The sequence below is a fragment of the Nannospalax galili genome, unplaced genomic scaffold (genome assembly GCF_000622305.1).
Source record: "Nannospalax galili isolate Female #2095 unplaced genomic scaffold, S.galili_v1.0 scaffold1437, whole genome shotgun sequence".
Classification (NCBI taxonomy): domain Eukaryota; kingdom Metazoa; phylum Chordata; class Mammalia; order Rodentia; family Spalacidae; genus Nannospalax; species Nannospalax galili.
In genome coordinates, this window is record NW_008341050.1 from 2343808 (window position 1) to 2358676 (window position 14869).

The window sequence follows — 14869 nt, forward strand, 5'->3', positions numbered from 1 at the left end:
TACCCACAAGAAGGACTCTTCCTTAGCCTAAGCTGACTGCTGGTTCATTGCTCCAAGACCCTGTGACTCATCTTTTCTCTTTCAGGGCTGGCTGGCTCTTCCTTCTCTGTGGATCAAGAGGCTCTTGCTCTCAAAGTCCCCCTTCAGCTAAAAGGAAATGCACTTTGACTCTTCTGTCCCGCCCCCCACCAGGACCCTCCTTTCCTTCCCTCCAGACTCCCTAAAACTCAAGGCTCCACCCTCACTACTAAGAGCTCCACCTTCCCTCCCAGGCTGCCCTGGGGCACTTCTCTCTCAGAAGAACCTAGGGTCCTCACAGTCCACCCATCCCCAGGCCTGGGATCCATTTTCATACTCATTATATAGCAGGTACAGAGCTCTTCTCAAACCCAAGGGTAGCCTTAGGACCCCAGGGTGAGACCTGATTTGCAAAGGAGGGCTTTGCAGATTTTGCTGAGGTCACAGTGGAGGGCAAGCCCCATATCCAAGCTGTGGGGTACGCATTAAAGGAGAGGGCATGCACACATGAGGAGGTGGAGGCAGCGACTGTGGTGACTTGGCCACTGACCCAGAAAGGCCAAGGAATAAAGGCCCCCAGAGGCTGGAAGACACAAGGGACACCCTTTCCTGGAGCCTTGGTTCCAGCCTCCCAGCCACTGACAGGCTGTTGGGAGAAGCTTCTGCTCCATCTGTCAGTATTCACTCACATCTCCCAGGCCCAAACAGCCTGATCTGAACCAAGATCCTGCCTACCCACTTCTCTTACATCTTGGCCTGGGGTGAGGGTGGCCCTCCTGGGGCACTGCCTCCCTCCAGGACACACTGGGGATGTTTGGATAAATGATGGTGCATGTGGGGGCCAGGGTAGCTGAGCAGGGAGGTGAAGTGGTGGGTTCAGGCTTCAGTAAGAGAGTCTTAGTGCCAGAAGATGTCAGGGATCCAGGACAACTTTGGCATGGGTCTGAGGAAATTGCCTGGTAGGAGAGGGTAGCTGCATGAGACGAAGAAGCTGGGGGCCATGGCTGCCACTTGAATCCATTTGTCTACTCTGTAAATGTGAAAGCAATGAGCTGCTAACACTAATTCTGTTCAGAGACTGGAGTCGCCAACGCTGAGGTGGCCAGTGTCCTAGTGAAGGAGTCGGGGAAAAAAACCAACAAACCCAACAGAATAATCAGCTCAGGGCAGAGGACTGAAAACAAAAACAAAAACAAACAGACTGCACTAGAGCCTAACGGGAAGACTAGTACTGATGAGTGCTGGGCAGAAAGCCATAGGATGAGCTGTGAGAGGGAGAAGGGAAAAGCATTCTGGACAGAAGAAACTGGGTTTGGTCCAGAGGCAAGAGGTTGATGTGTTCAAGCAGTCACAAGCTGAGCTTGGAGCACGGGCTTGAGTATGATGTGGGAGATGAACTAGGCACGGGTAGAACTCCTGAGTCTTGATCGGAGGACAGAAAGGCCTAGGCTGGGCTGTGACCATGGAAGGGGAGTTAGTAGGACTTTAGACATTCTAAAGGTACAAGTGACAGGGCTAGCTGATGGATGGACTTGGGGTTGGGGGAAGTAAGACAAAGAGAGATAAAAAGGTAAGCCCTAAGGTTTAGGCTTGACCAACTGGGGATGGTGGACAATGGACCATACAGAGGGAAGGGAGCTGTGTAGTCTAATGTGGTGAGCATATTCTATGGGTCACACTCCAGACCCCAGAACCTTAAGCAAGGCATATGATCCTGCACTTGATGTCAGGTTTTCCTCTGGTGTTCTCTTCCTCTAGGCTGGCACCCACACACAACAGACCGTCCACAAACACAGAAGAATTCATCCTCCTGCAAACAGTTACTGAACTTGTTCGATGCCCTAAGGTTGGCCTGAGTGCCCACCTTCACAGAACTACCCATGTAGACTAAAGTGTTAATAGATACGTAACATGTCAGACAGGATAACATTATGAAGAAAAGCTAAGTCAGGTAGGGAGAGACCTTGATGACCCATCAAAGACCACAACACAGGGAAGCTATAAGGGAATGTCTAGTCCAGGGGGCTGAGGGACAGTCCTCAGGCTAAGTGTCTCCACAGCTCTCTTGTAAACACTGGAACATGGACCCTCCTGCTGTTCCTGCCCTACATGGCAGCTTTACTGAGCACATTGGGGCCCAGGAGGTATGAAGTATTTACTCTTGTGCTTACCAGCCACAATCTATCATTCACAATCAGCTCATTCTTTGTGTGTGTGTACACATGCACACATGGTGTGTACATATGTTTGTGTGGGTGCACACTGTGTATAATTTGTGCATGGGCAGAGCAGAAGTCAGGTGTCCTCCTCAATTACTTTCTACCTTTTCTTTTTTTTAAATGTAGCCCTGGATGACCTGGAACTCATCCTCTGGTCTTAGCCTCTCCAGTGCTGGGATCAAAGGTATGTACCACCACAGCCAGGCCCACCTTATTTTTTGAAACTATCTCTCTCATTCAACCTGGAGCTCATTAGGCTAGACTGGGTGGGCAATGAGCTCTGGGAATCCTCCTGTCTCTGCATCCCTAGCTCTGGGGTTAAACACACATGCTGCCCACATTGTGTGTTGGGGATCTGAACTCATACCTTCGTGCTTAGAAAGCAGGCACTTTACCAACTGAGCCATCTCACCAGCCCTTGTATCTTCATTTTTAAAGACACAAACCCCAGGTCATCCAGCAAATGTCAAACACAGAACTCAGGGCCCCTCTCCACAGAACAAAGGAAAATGGCAGCACCCTTTCTGCCAGCCTTCCTCAGGCCCCAGCAGGGCACTCTGGCTTCTTAACTGTTCCTCTTTCAATTCCCCTGCCTGCCCTCAGGCTGGAACCAGAGCAGACACACAATGGCTCTGAGGCCCCAGGAGGGAAGAAGAGAAACAGGAGCCAGAGAAATCCACACACATGTGACCCTGATCTTAGTCACCAGGGATGCCCAGACCAACCTGTCCCTCATCTTCTGAAGCCATGGAGACTAGGGACAGAGGAAGGTGGCCCACCACCCGCTGTCTGCCCCATCTTATCAGGGCAGCTTCTGCAGCCCCATGTGGGGACTGTGCACTATCAGGGGACAAGGGCCAGGCCTGGGACATGGCAGTGATCAGGAGGTTGTCACCAGTGCGGGGGGGGGGGGGGGGGGTTGGTTAGCTCCTCCAGGTGCTTCCTCCCACAAGCACCCTGTTTCCATTGTGTGAAGAAACTTCTCTGAAGAGTCTGTGGCCCAAACCACAAGTCACTATAGGTCGTGGGCATGTACATCTACACACATACACACACACACACACACACACACACACACACACACACATAAAGGAGCAGTGAGAGTCCAGCAGAATCCCAGGCCCTCCTCTATCCCTACAGACCCTTCACACACACACACACACACACACACACACACACACACACACTTTGTTTCCTCTGTTTGACCAGTGTGAGTCTGGTTACAGTATGTCATTGTTGCTTTAGTCATTTGTATTTCTGTTTCCTAGCCAGGTATGGCTATATTCTATCCTTTTACTATTATGAAGGACCAGTGAGAGTCCAGCAGAATCCCAGGCCCTCCTCTATCCCTATAGACCCCTCACACACACACACACACACACACACACACACACACACACAAACACACATACACATATACAAAGGACCGGTGAGAGTCCAGCAGAATCTCAGGCCCTCCTCTATCCCTACAGACCCTTCTCAGACCCTTTCGAAGTCCCTAATCGGGGTCTGTTGTCTGGATACTCCTGATAATCACATTAAGAAGACATTGAGCTCTGGAGGCCCAGGCCACCTTCTAATATGTTGAGGAAATCATCTCTGGATTCTCAGGACGTGCAGGAAGAAATAAAATTGAAGAGGAGTGGGGTGGATGGACCAGGGCCATGGCACAGGTGGGGCAGGGGTGGCGAGCAGGTGGAAAGAAAATAAAATGGGAATGAGAGCAGCAGAAGTAGCCGGAGGCGTGACTGACGGTGCTTCAAATGGGTTTTTTTTCTCTCCCTTCATAGGACGTCCAAGTGCTGAAACAGAAGAGCCATCGCAAGTGTACCTGCTGGGACCAGCCGGCTGGCTGGACTGCAGTTAGCTTCAGAGGGTGGACAAAGGAATTTGAAAAATGACTCATTTTTGATTCTGGTTTTTATCAATGTCTTAGAGTAGCCATCCAGAGGGGCCAAGCAGTGGGCTGCTGGCAGGAGCCTTAATACACTTAAAAAAATTATTTTATGTGTATGAGAGTTTTGCCTATATATATGGAAGTGCACCCATGTCATATAATACCCCTGGAGGCCTGAAGGTGCCAGAACCCCTGTAATTAGAGTTACAGGTGGTTGTTAGCCACTATGTGAGTGCTAGGAACCGAATCTGGGTCCTCTGCAAGAGCAACCAGTGCTCTTAACTGCTGACTCATGTCTCCAGCCCCTTCACAATGCACTTTGATGTTGGGGACTGGGAAGCATCACTTTTGGGGGATTTGGCTTTTAAAAAGTGGACAGCTAAACAGCCTACCTGGCTCTCATTTGGGCAGAGATCTGTCTGCAGGACACCAGGGTCTCTACACTGGACACAGCCTGGCAGGTCTGGTCCTCCTGGCAGCTGGGCAGATCTGTATCCAGGGAGGCGAGTCTGCAGGGTGGGGCCGGGAGCTGGGTATTTGGGGGATACTCCAAGAATCTCAACACTGATGTAGGGCCCCAGGATTGTAATCCTGCATGGCTGAACAGCCAGTAGCAGCTTCCTTTCTGCCTCTATGACAGAAGACAGGGGAGTCCTATCACCCCATGGATGGCAGGAGACTGCAAACAAATAAACAGCTTCTCAAATTACAGGCTAGAAAGCAGGGGACAGAGCTCCATTCTATTCTATTCTTGCTGCCTGCCTCCCTTACTGCAGGTGAGCTGACTGCATCCTTTTCTGGGACCCTCTGCCTCCAAACTCTTCCTCACCCATTTTTCTTGTCTTCTGGACAGCTGGTATCAGCTCACCAACCACCTGCTATTTCTCCACATGCATGACAGAACAGAAAACTCACAGCCATCCTGACTCTAGCTGCCTCCAGCCCCTACTTCAAGCACTCCCCTTGAACTCCTGTTCATCTGTTCATTTAGCAAACTCCTCCCTCCCAGCAAAACAATCTAGGGGTACTATCTCCACTTCCCAAAGTCTCCAAGGACCTGCCCAGGTCAAATCCAAGGGCAGACTCTCCATCCCCATCCTGCTTGGCTTCCACCATTGCCTCTGCTGTGTGCTTCATCCTCCTGAAACTGACTCAGAGACGTTTTATTTACTCATTTAATCAATTCGCTTTTTGCCCTACTGGGGACTGAACCTAGCGCCTCTCATATACGAGGCAAACGCTCTACCACTGAGCTCTATCCCCAGCCTTCTTATTTGGAGACAGGGTCTTCTAAGTTGCCCTGAATGAACTTGAGCTTACTTTGCAATGCAGGCAGGCCTTGAACTTGCACTCCACCTGCCTCAGTCTCCTGAGTGGCTGGATTATCGGCCTGTGCTACCACATGGGGCTGAAGAAGTTGACATCACATTCTGGAAACTCAGTTTGGTTGCAGACACTGGTCTCACCAGGTGCAATGTGTATTGTGATAAAAAAGAAGAGGAAACGTTTGAAAATGCAGATGCAGAGGACACAGGAGTTGAGAGCAGGGACTGTGGGCACAGAAGATTCGGGGCTCAGTCTCAGTGGTCATGTACTCTGAGCTATGAGTTAATTTACCTCAGCCGGTTCAGCTTGGGTGCTGTTTACTACAGCATGATACATCAAGGACTTGGGACTGCAACATGGACCAGATCAAACCAGCTCTCCACTGCCAGGTTTAACAGTTTAACTTGCACTGGAGGAAGTTCTTTGAAAAGGCTTCCCTAAGTCTCTCATGCTGTAGTCCATTTTATGACAGTTGCTTTTCACCCCCACCAAATGCCATTTGACATTGATCTTGGTTCTTTCCTGGCTACAGATGAACCTTGCCTACAAAGCTGGACATGTTTGTGCCCAAGTGAGTCAGAACTGGGTGGGTGGCTAGTTTTTAACAGTTCCCTGGGTGACTCCACTGTGTAGCCAGAGCTGACAACAGCAAGGTGTTAGGACAGGTCAGGGCATGCTGGTTACTGCAAGGGCTCTGTTGACCTCTGGCTGCTTCTGTCACTTGCTAGCAAATGATCTTGGGTCAGTGGCCTCAAATCTGGGTGCCTTAGTTTCCCCATCTGGAAACAGGACAAAACACTAATTTACTAAGCTATCATGTGGATGAAGGCGGGTAGGTCATGGCATGGGTGGGTGCAGATGGCATGGGTGGGTGCAGACAGTATTGCAGGGACTTGGTGAGAGTCAGCAGATCCCCATGGAGTTCTATAATAACCCATCCTTCAATTTCCTCTTTTAGAGGCCAGTTCATCCTGGTTCCTTTTAACCCTTTCCCATAGAGAGAGGTGCCTGCCTTTAGTTATAAGGGTGGCTTTCAAGTCATGCTATCCTGCTTCTTTTTGGGGCTAAGGGATTGGGGCTGGATTGGGGGCTGTAAACAGGGGAAGAGGAAGCTCTAGGCTGAACCAGGTCACCTTGGACTCCTTCTCTAGGGAGAAACCCCATTTGATGTCTATGCTAACCCATTTGAAAACTTCGCAGTTCTCTGGTGGTGGGTCACTGGGACCCCCAGACCTTCTGCTCCCCTATAGCCCATTTCCTTCTATCTTAGATTAGTGAATGAAGCTTTACTTCCAAACCACAGGATAACTAAGACCATATATCCTTGTGACATGTCACCCTGTGTTGGGTACATGCCTGATGCTCAGTAAGAGCTGTGCGTACCATGTCCAGAGAGCTGGCGATGCAAGTGGGGGAGACACTCTTCCCTGGTCATTTGGGTCTTATGTCCCTGCTGTACCCAGGTGCTGGAGGCTTGGTAAGATAAAGTAGCTAAAGTGGGGGCCATGGTCCCCACAGCTGGCTCAGCATGCCAGACTGCCTGTTGAGACCTGGACGGAGATGCACTTGGGGCTCTGAGGACCCAGATATGGAAACTGTGGTGTTGTGGGTAGCAGCTAGGGGTTCCCGTGGGTGAGAAGCTTCTACTTCCTGCCAGGAAACAGGGATATGTGCCATCACTCTCCCTTCTCTGGTAAAAAAGGGGCTTGTTGAACTCAGTGTGCTATTCTTGGCCCAGGGAAGCCCATCCAGCATGTAGGAGGGGCTGAGGGCAGGAGAGGAGTCCCTCCCCGGGGAAAAGGAAGCCCAGCAAGACCCCAGACACAGGAGTGGGGGCAGATTAGACACCCTGACCACCTGGGAGCAGTGGTGGGGCCCAGGAGTAGAACTCAGGCACCCAGGCTTTGAGTCAGAAAAGGAGGCCAGGTCAAAGACCATCAGAATGTGACCTGGGTCTATGTCCATAACAGTCTCCCACAACAGCACTCTCTGAGCATGCCCAGTTTTGCGATCATCTATCTACCCACCTAAATTGCCCATGAAACTATCCAGCCCTGCCTCAATGTGATTTTGGGCAGGTTGCTTAGCCTATCTGAGCCTTTGGTTTTCTGTCTCAAAAGAATGGTTTTTGCCAGGCATGATGGTGTACAACTTTCATCCCAGCACTCAGCAAGCAGAAGCAGGCAGATCTCTGTGAGACTGAGGTCAGCCTGGTCTACATAGTGAGTTCCAGGCCAGCTGGGGCTACAGGAAGACCCTGTCTCAAAAGAAAGGGAGGGAGGTATTGGGGATTACTCTGACCTTTTAGGCTGGTAAGAGGAAGTCTGTGTCACCCGTCAGCATGATGAACCCTGGAAAGGGTTCCCTCACAGCTCCCCTGCCTCCCAGCCATGTTTTCATATCAATTATTCTGTTTATGCTCTGGTGTTTTGACCCTAGGTCATGATGGCTTTATCTGAGGAATTTATTCTGGAGAACAAAGAGAAGAGGGCAGGGAAAGCTAGAGGTTTTCTAAGCCATCTCCAGACCTATAGTAGGCAGAAGGAAATACGCCTGGGGAGGGGCACTGAAGGTGACATAAAGGGGAGAGGGCTGTCAACAATCCTACTGGGCCAAATCCGGCTGAGCTGCAGGTGGCGGTGGGAGACAGGACCGTTAGACTCCCCTCCTCCCCCAGCAGTTCTCAGGACACAGGGCAGACTGGGGATATTTGCAAGATGTGGAAAGAACTAGGGAGGTAGGAGGCACAAGTGAGGATGAGTGGAAGAAAAACAGCCCCGCCAGACACAGAAAGGCCTCAGCACGCTCACTTCCCCAGCCCGGCCCATGAATCGAGGGGTGACAGGTCTCTCATCTCTGATGCCAAGAGCCAGGAGCTGCGGGCAGCAGGCAGGTACTACATCCACACCTGCCAGCGCTTGAGAGAGGCAATAAAGAATCATGGCAGGGCCTGGAACACTAAGTGCCTGCAGCTGGGATGATCTGGAGCACTCCAGCCCCTCAGAACAAACAGGGCTGAGGACAGACGAGGGATAGTGAGACAGGTGCACACACAGCCTAACCCTGGCCTGGGGAGACAGACAGATGGATAGACAGGTAGAGAGATTCTGGAGAAAGTCCAATGGGCTGGGGATTCAGTGAGGCCCACGGAAGACTGGAACGCTTGAATCATGGGTCCATAAAAGAGTGGGGCTGGGGGCGGCAAGATGGCTCAGCAGGTAAAGGTGTCTGCTGCCAAGCCTGATGACCTGAGTTCTATCTCTGGGACCCACATGGTAGAAGGAGAGAGCCAACTTCTGCAAGCTGTCCTATGACTTTCACTGTCACACTGAGGCAAGCACAATGCATGTATACATATACACACAATAAATAAATGAACATGCAATTAAAACAAACAAAAAGTGGGGCCAGCCCCAAATGATGTCAGAGATACTGAAAGTGTATCTTACAGTTACCCACCCTGGGAAAATGTAGGCCCTGACTCTATGATCTGGAACCTGGAGGGTGCTGGACCTGGCGTACCTATGGTCCCATGGGGAGTCGGGGGCGGGGTAGGGGGCGCACAGGACTCTAAGCCACTGAGCTCTGTCCCTAGAGCCTCTTCAGCTACATAGATGAATCAGAGCCTGTGCTCAGGTCCTGCAACTACCAGTGAATCCCTAGATGTGCAGACATGGCCCCCTCCCTGGCATCTTATCCATATGGGGTCAGAGAGGTAAGCAGTGACTGGTGTTAGTGTGAAGTCTTAGAAAAGGCAAACATCCCTCTGTACCTTCAGCTAGGTGGCAGCCTCCCAGGCTGGTATGCCTCAGAGTTGGCTGTCCTTACTCGAGTGCAGGTGAGAAAAGTCAGCCCTCTTAGGCCCAGAGTCATTGCAGAACAGCTGATAGATTTCTCCACCAGATAAGGTCAGGCCCCTCTGAGCCCTCTACCACTACTGGGCATTGAATTTTACCCCTGTGGAGGTATGGCTCTCTCCTATGGCTATAACAAGAACAGCACATCACGGAGGTTGCTGGGGTGACCTACAGAAGACTTTGGCCCACAGTCAAAGCAGGGAAATAAGTCAAAGGATTCAGAGACAGCTAGCTCCTCCTTCTGGGAGTGCCTTCTCTCCCACCGTTCAAATCTACCTGCTCCGGGACACTGGGGTTTCTCTCAAGACCCCATATCCCCAAGGTCTCACTCCTCCTGTGCTATGGTTGGCATATGGTCTCAGTGTCCACCAAGCTTCCCAATGCACACATTCCCCATCATGAGGGATTAAGAGGATAGACATTGAATCCAACTACGGAGTTTAGAAGGTGGCCTGGGTTAAGGATTAGGATTAGCTACAGAGTGGAGTCCCAGAGCTGAATCCTGGTGGCTTTATAAAAAGAGAGGTAGGCATGGTGACACACACCTTTAATGGCAACTTTTAGGAGGCAAATGCAGGCGGATTTCTGAGTTTGAGGCTAGCCTTGTCTATATATGGAGTTCCAGGCTAGCCAGGGTTACACACAGACCAGGTTTACAGATACACATGCTCTCTGTCCCTTGTCAGATTCCCTGTGTTTCTTGAGGATGGTGCTGACAAGAAAGCCATCTCTACACACAGCCTCCCAACCCTGGGTCAGAACCAAGAGCCAAACAACCCTGCTTCCTTAGAAGTCTTACCACTCCCCTGGCCTGTGGTACTGTGCTCCTGGCCACAGAAAACTCTGTCTTTCCTATCTACAGAGCCTCCAATTTGGTAGGGACATGGTTCTCTACGACTAAACTATGCTTAAAGACTGTATCTGACAGCTTTGTGTATATGTGTCTGTCTCAGTAACCAAGAACATACTTAGCATGTGTGAGGCCCTGGGTTCAAGCTCCAGAACACACAAAAAGACTACATTTTGGGATTGAAGAGCTGGCTCAGTGGTTAAGAGCACTGGCTAGAGTGAACCTGAGTTTGGTTCCCAGCACCCACATGGTGACTAACAACCGTCTACAGTTCCAGTTCCAGAGCATCTGACACCCTCTTCTGATCTCTGTGGGCATCACACACATGGGGCACATTTATATACATGGAGGCAAAACACTCATACACAAAAAATTAAAATAAAAAAAAAATTTTATTTTTGGTCTTTTTGAGACAGGGTCTCCCTGTAGCCCCAGCTGTCCTGGAACTCACTATATAGACCAGGCTGGCCTTGAACTCACAGAGATCCACCTGCCTCTGCCTCCCAGGTGCTGGAACTACAGGTGCGTGCCACCACGCAAGACTACATTTCCCAGGCTTCCCAAGGGCTGGTGTAGTCATGTGACTGTCTTCTGACCAATACAATGTAAACAGAAGGGAGGTACAACTTCCAGGAAGTGTTCTTACTAGCAACAGGCTTTTCCTGCTTTTCCTCTTCCATCTTCTTACAGATGTAATAATGGCTGGAGGACCAGCAGCCATCTTGGGCTGTGAGGTGCCATGAGAGCTACACATAGTAAAGCAGCCCACCTGCCCAAAGGTGAACCAGGGAGAAAAATGACTTTCCACCTTGTCTTAGCTCTTTAGACTTTTCTGTAACTCACAGCTGACTTAATGCTCTTAGAACCACATCTTCAGATTCCTGGAGGCAAGGACTGTTCTTGGTGTACCATCTTAGCTGTACAGAAACAACATTTCCGTCCTCCTCTGAAATTCAGTGACACACAATCTGAAGTCTGGGACTCTGTCTCCTAACTCCCTCTCTCTCACCCCCAGAGACATTTGAAGTCTGGGTACCACACAACACAGGGCTCAGGGCAAAACGGGATTCTTTCTACTGTGCCTCAGCTGACAGTTTCTGGACCTACACCTATATTCTCAGCTTTCAGAGGCCTTCCCTTGAAGGTGCAGCCAAGGATGGCCCTAGCTGCTTGCTCCCCTTGTGAGAGAAACAGGCCCTTACCAGGATGTCTGTGTCTTCTGGGTCCTTTCCTGAGGCGGGACTGGAGCAGTTGCGGAGTTTGAAGGCCCAGTACTCCTTGGCAGTAACAAAGAAGTTCCAGGGCAGCAGGCCACCAATGCCCAGGCTGAAGAAGATGATATAGGTGCCATTGAAGCGGTCTTCAGGCCTCTGCAGGCCAGGGGCTGAGTGATCAAGCAGCTTCCCCAGCAGGGCCTCCTGGTCAGCTTTGTGCGGACTGTTCGAGGCTCTGTAGGTGGAGTTTGAGCTGTGGTACACATCATCCTCTGAGACAACAGCCACTGCAGGAGTAGAGAGAGACAGACAGGGAAGGTGAGCAGGCACGGAGGCTGGGAGCTGACCTGTCCTAAGAGACATCTCTAGCCCGTGTTGGGTATACTCATCTCCAGAGCCTGGCTGGAGAGCCTGGGGTTTAAGGATTAGGAAGGAAGACAAAAGTTAGCCTGGGAGGACAGGCTACCAGAACTGTAGGTGACCTCAGAGGTCAACCCAACTGTGCAAGGACAATACAGGCAGCACACAAGTGCGACAAGGCAGTGTGAACAGTGGCAGGTGGGACTTGCAGCAAGCTGTGCAGAAAAGCAAGCCTGGGCTAATGGCAGTCATATTTCTCAGGATCAGGACCCTTGATGGGCAAAGAGTGAGCTCTAAGCTCTTTTTTACTTTATGCAAAAAGTTTATGACACAGTTATTTTGTGTAAAGGGTGTGGGGGTGGGGTGGGAGAGCATCACCGGAAACCTCCAACGGTGGGTGTCTTTGAGAGGGAGACAGAGACAGGGAGGGGAAAATGGCTTATTTTATTTTTGTGTGCCTTTTGAATTTGAACAATGTAAATTAGCTGTTCAATCATCAAATTAGGATGGGAAAGATAGCACACACCAGTAATCCCAGCAGGGTCAGGAGTTCAAGGTTAGCCTCTACTACATAGACAGTTCAAGGCAAAGTTGGGCAGGTGAGACCCAGCCTCAAAAACAAACAAACAAACACTTTCAGTACTAGGCTGGGTGTGGTGATGCAATCAGTCCTAGCACAGGGGAGGCAGAGGCAGGCAGAGTCATGTGAGGTGGATCTGTGAGGTCTAGGACAACCTGGTCTATATAGTGAGTTCTAGGCCAGCCAGGGCTATAGGGAGACTCTTAAAAAGAATGAAAGGAAAAAGAAACATTCCTGTACGTTAGAATGCCAAGGTCATACCTTGTATATGAGGCATGGCAGCTTAATGTTAGGTACTGTTCTGAGATTCACTTCATAGATAACAAGTCTGAAGCTCAGGAAGGTCAAGCCACTTGTCCAGGGTCACACAGCAATAGGTGAAACTAAACAGCCAAGGAGTATGGAACACCCTGGGGATTCCTGAGCCTCTCAGAGATGGTTTGTTGGTTCCAAGATCACACAGACAGCTGTGCCCCAAGGCCAGGAAGCAGGAGGCTTTATAGAATCCTGTCAGAGAGCCTACTTTAAACCCTCTACAGCCTCGGTTCCCTAGGGCTGCGCAGGGCCCCTCTACAGCCTTGATTCCCTAGAAGACAGAAGATATCATCTAACTAGACCTGGCATGCATGGATGTACACACATGTACACATATTTAAAAGTTAGTGTTAAGAAAATTGTAAAAAGGGACTAGAGAGATGGCTCAGTGGTTAAGAGCCAAGTACTGCTCTCCCAACAGAGCCAGCACCTAAGGCCAGCAGTTCACAACCACTTGTAACTCCAGCTCCTGGGGATTTGATGCCCTCTTCTGGCCTCTGTGGGCACCCGTACTCTTGTTCACACACAGACAGGCATATGTATGCAAAATAAATCTAAAAAGAAATCATGAGCCACAGAGGTCAACTGAGAACTGGCAAGTTGTTCCCAGATGTCCTAGCTAGCAGGGTGGGTGCAGGGAACAGCACTTGTCACCCAAACCCACAGAGGGTCAGGACCCCTTCTCACCTACTGTATCTATTCATCAAGGACCATTCAGCCTTGACCAAGCATTTGAAGGAACCAGGAATTCTCTCTAACCAGGTCATAGGCAGTGCAGTGGACTGAGCAAACTCTTATTACTCTTTATAAAAGCTAGTTGATGACTTTGGATTAAAAAAGAAAGACAAAGAAAGGACAGGCAGCGAGAGCTTCTCCAGGACTGGCTGGCCCTGCCCCTGCCTGGGTTACTGGGACAAAAGGTCAGTCACATACAAAACAGCCCAAAACTGTGGGGGTCTGGAGACCAGGAAGCCTGGGGGCCATGCCAGGAAGGTCCTGACTGGCTAAAGCAGTCTCTCTGTGTGCTTCGATGGCCCCATGGAGACACAGGCTGGGGGGCAGGGAAACTGAGTCCCGGGGACAGCCCTCCCCGCGAGCAAGCAGAATCGCCTTCGCAGCTGAGGCATCCTGGCCACAGGCGGCCCAGTTTGAACCGGCAAAGCCTTCCGGATCCTTCAGGCTAACCTGTCCCCAAGCAGGACCAGAGAGGGAGAGGCTGGCAGGCCAAGCTCGGCCTCCAGAAAGTGAGGTCGTGTCTCCGGGAGGAGGCAGAGAGTTGAACAAAGATTGGGGAGCGCCGCGCATCCTTGGCCCACACTTACTGTCGCCACCGCGCCACCGCCGCTGCGTCCGTGCCTCTGCGACCACGGCTTGACCAGACCGGGCTCTGCCCCACGCCACGCCCCAGTCCGGCCACTTCCCGGTCTTCGGACCGCCTCCTGCTCTGTCCCCTCCCGGCTCACGGGCTCCCCCGCCTGGCGCGCGGCTGCACCTGCATGCGCCCATTCCCCAGGAGTTGAAAGTGAGGTTCAAGGCCCCACCCGGGCTCCGCCTCCTCATTAGCATCCATGGCCTGTGCCCCAGGATCTGGGAGAGCTTCTCCTTCCCAGATCCCTGCAGAGATGTATGTGTCATATGTGTGTATCATAGTTCAGGAGACACCTGCAGGTGTCGTTAGTGTTCTCCCAAACACTGGAGACTGTGCATTTGTTTGTTTCTTTTTTAAGAACAAAGGGGACAGGGACTGGAGAGATGCACCCACATGGCAGCTAACACCCAGCCATATTTTCAGTTCCAGGAAATCTGATACCCTCTTCTGGCCTGTGTAGGTGTTGCACACATGGGTGGTGCTTAGAGGTATGCAGGCAAAACACTCATACATGTAAAATAAAAATAAATCTTTAAAAAAAGAAAAGAACAAAGGGGACAAAGGAAAGCACTCAAGTGAGACAGAAGCCTGGGGCCTCATTCTGGCCCTGCCCTTACAAACTGGGTGACCTGGAGCAAGAGGACACCTCCACTGCCCTGCAGCCAGGTGCAGGGGTGCTATTATAACCCCTGCACTTAGGAGGTGGAGGCAGGAGGATCTGGAGCTCACAACCTCAACTACACAGTTTGAGATCAGCCTGGACTGTATGAGACTCTCGAGGGGCGGGGGGGGGGGGGGCCTCTGACAGACCCTTAGGGGGGGGAGGGGAGGTAGGAGGGGACAGAGAGATAGAGAGGGGGTGGA

At 51.0% G+C, this 14869-nt stretch overlaps 1 protein-coding gene across 1 annotated transcript in view; it reads right to left on the minus strand.

Annotated features, from left to right (window-relative positions):
• Slc29a3 (solute carrier family 29 member 3) overlaps nt 1–14091 on the minus strand; it is a 38999-nt gene extending 24908 nt beyond the window's left edge. Inside the window, exons 1-2 of the mRNA XM_008836649.3 lie at nt 13959–14091; nt 11370–11668 (exon numbers count right to left, since the gene is read on the minus strand). Coding sequence (XP_008834871.1) covers nt 11370–11668; nt 13959 — 300 coding nt within the window. The 5' untranslated portion in view covers nt 13960–14091. The remainder of the gene's footprint in view (nt 1–11369; nt 11669–13958) is intronic.
• Between the last annotated feature and the right edge of the window lie 778 nt (nt 14092–14869).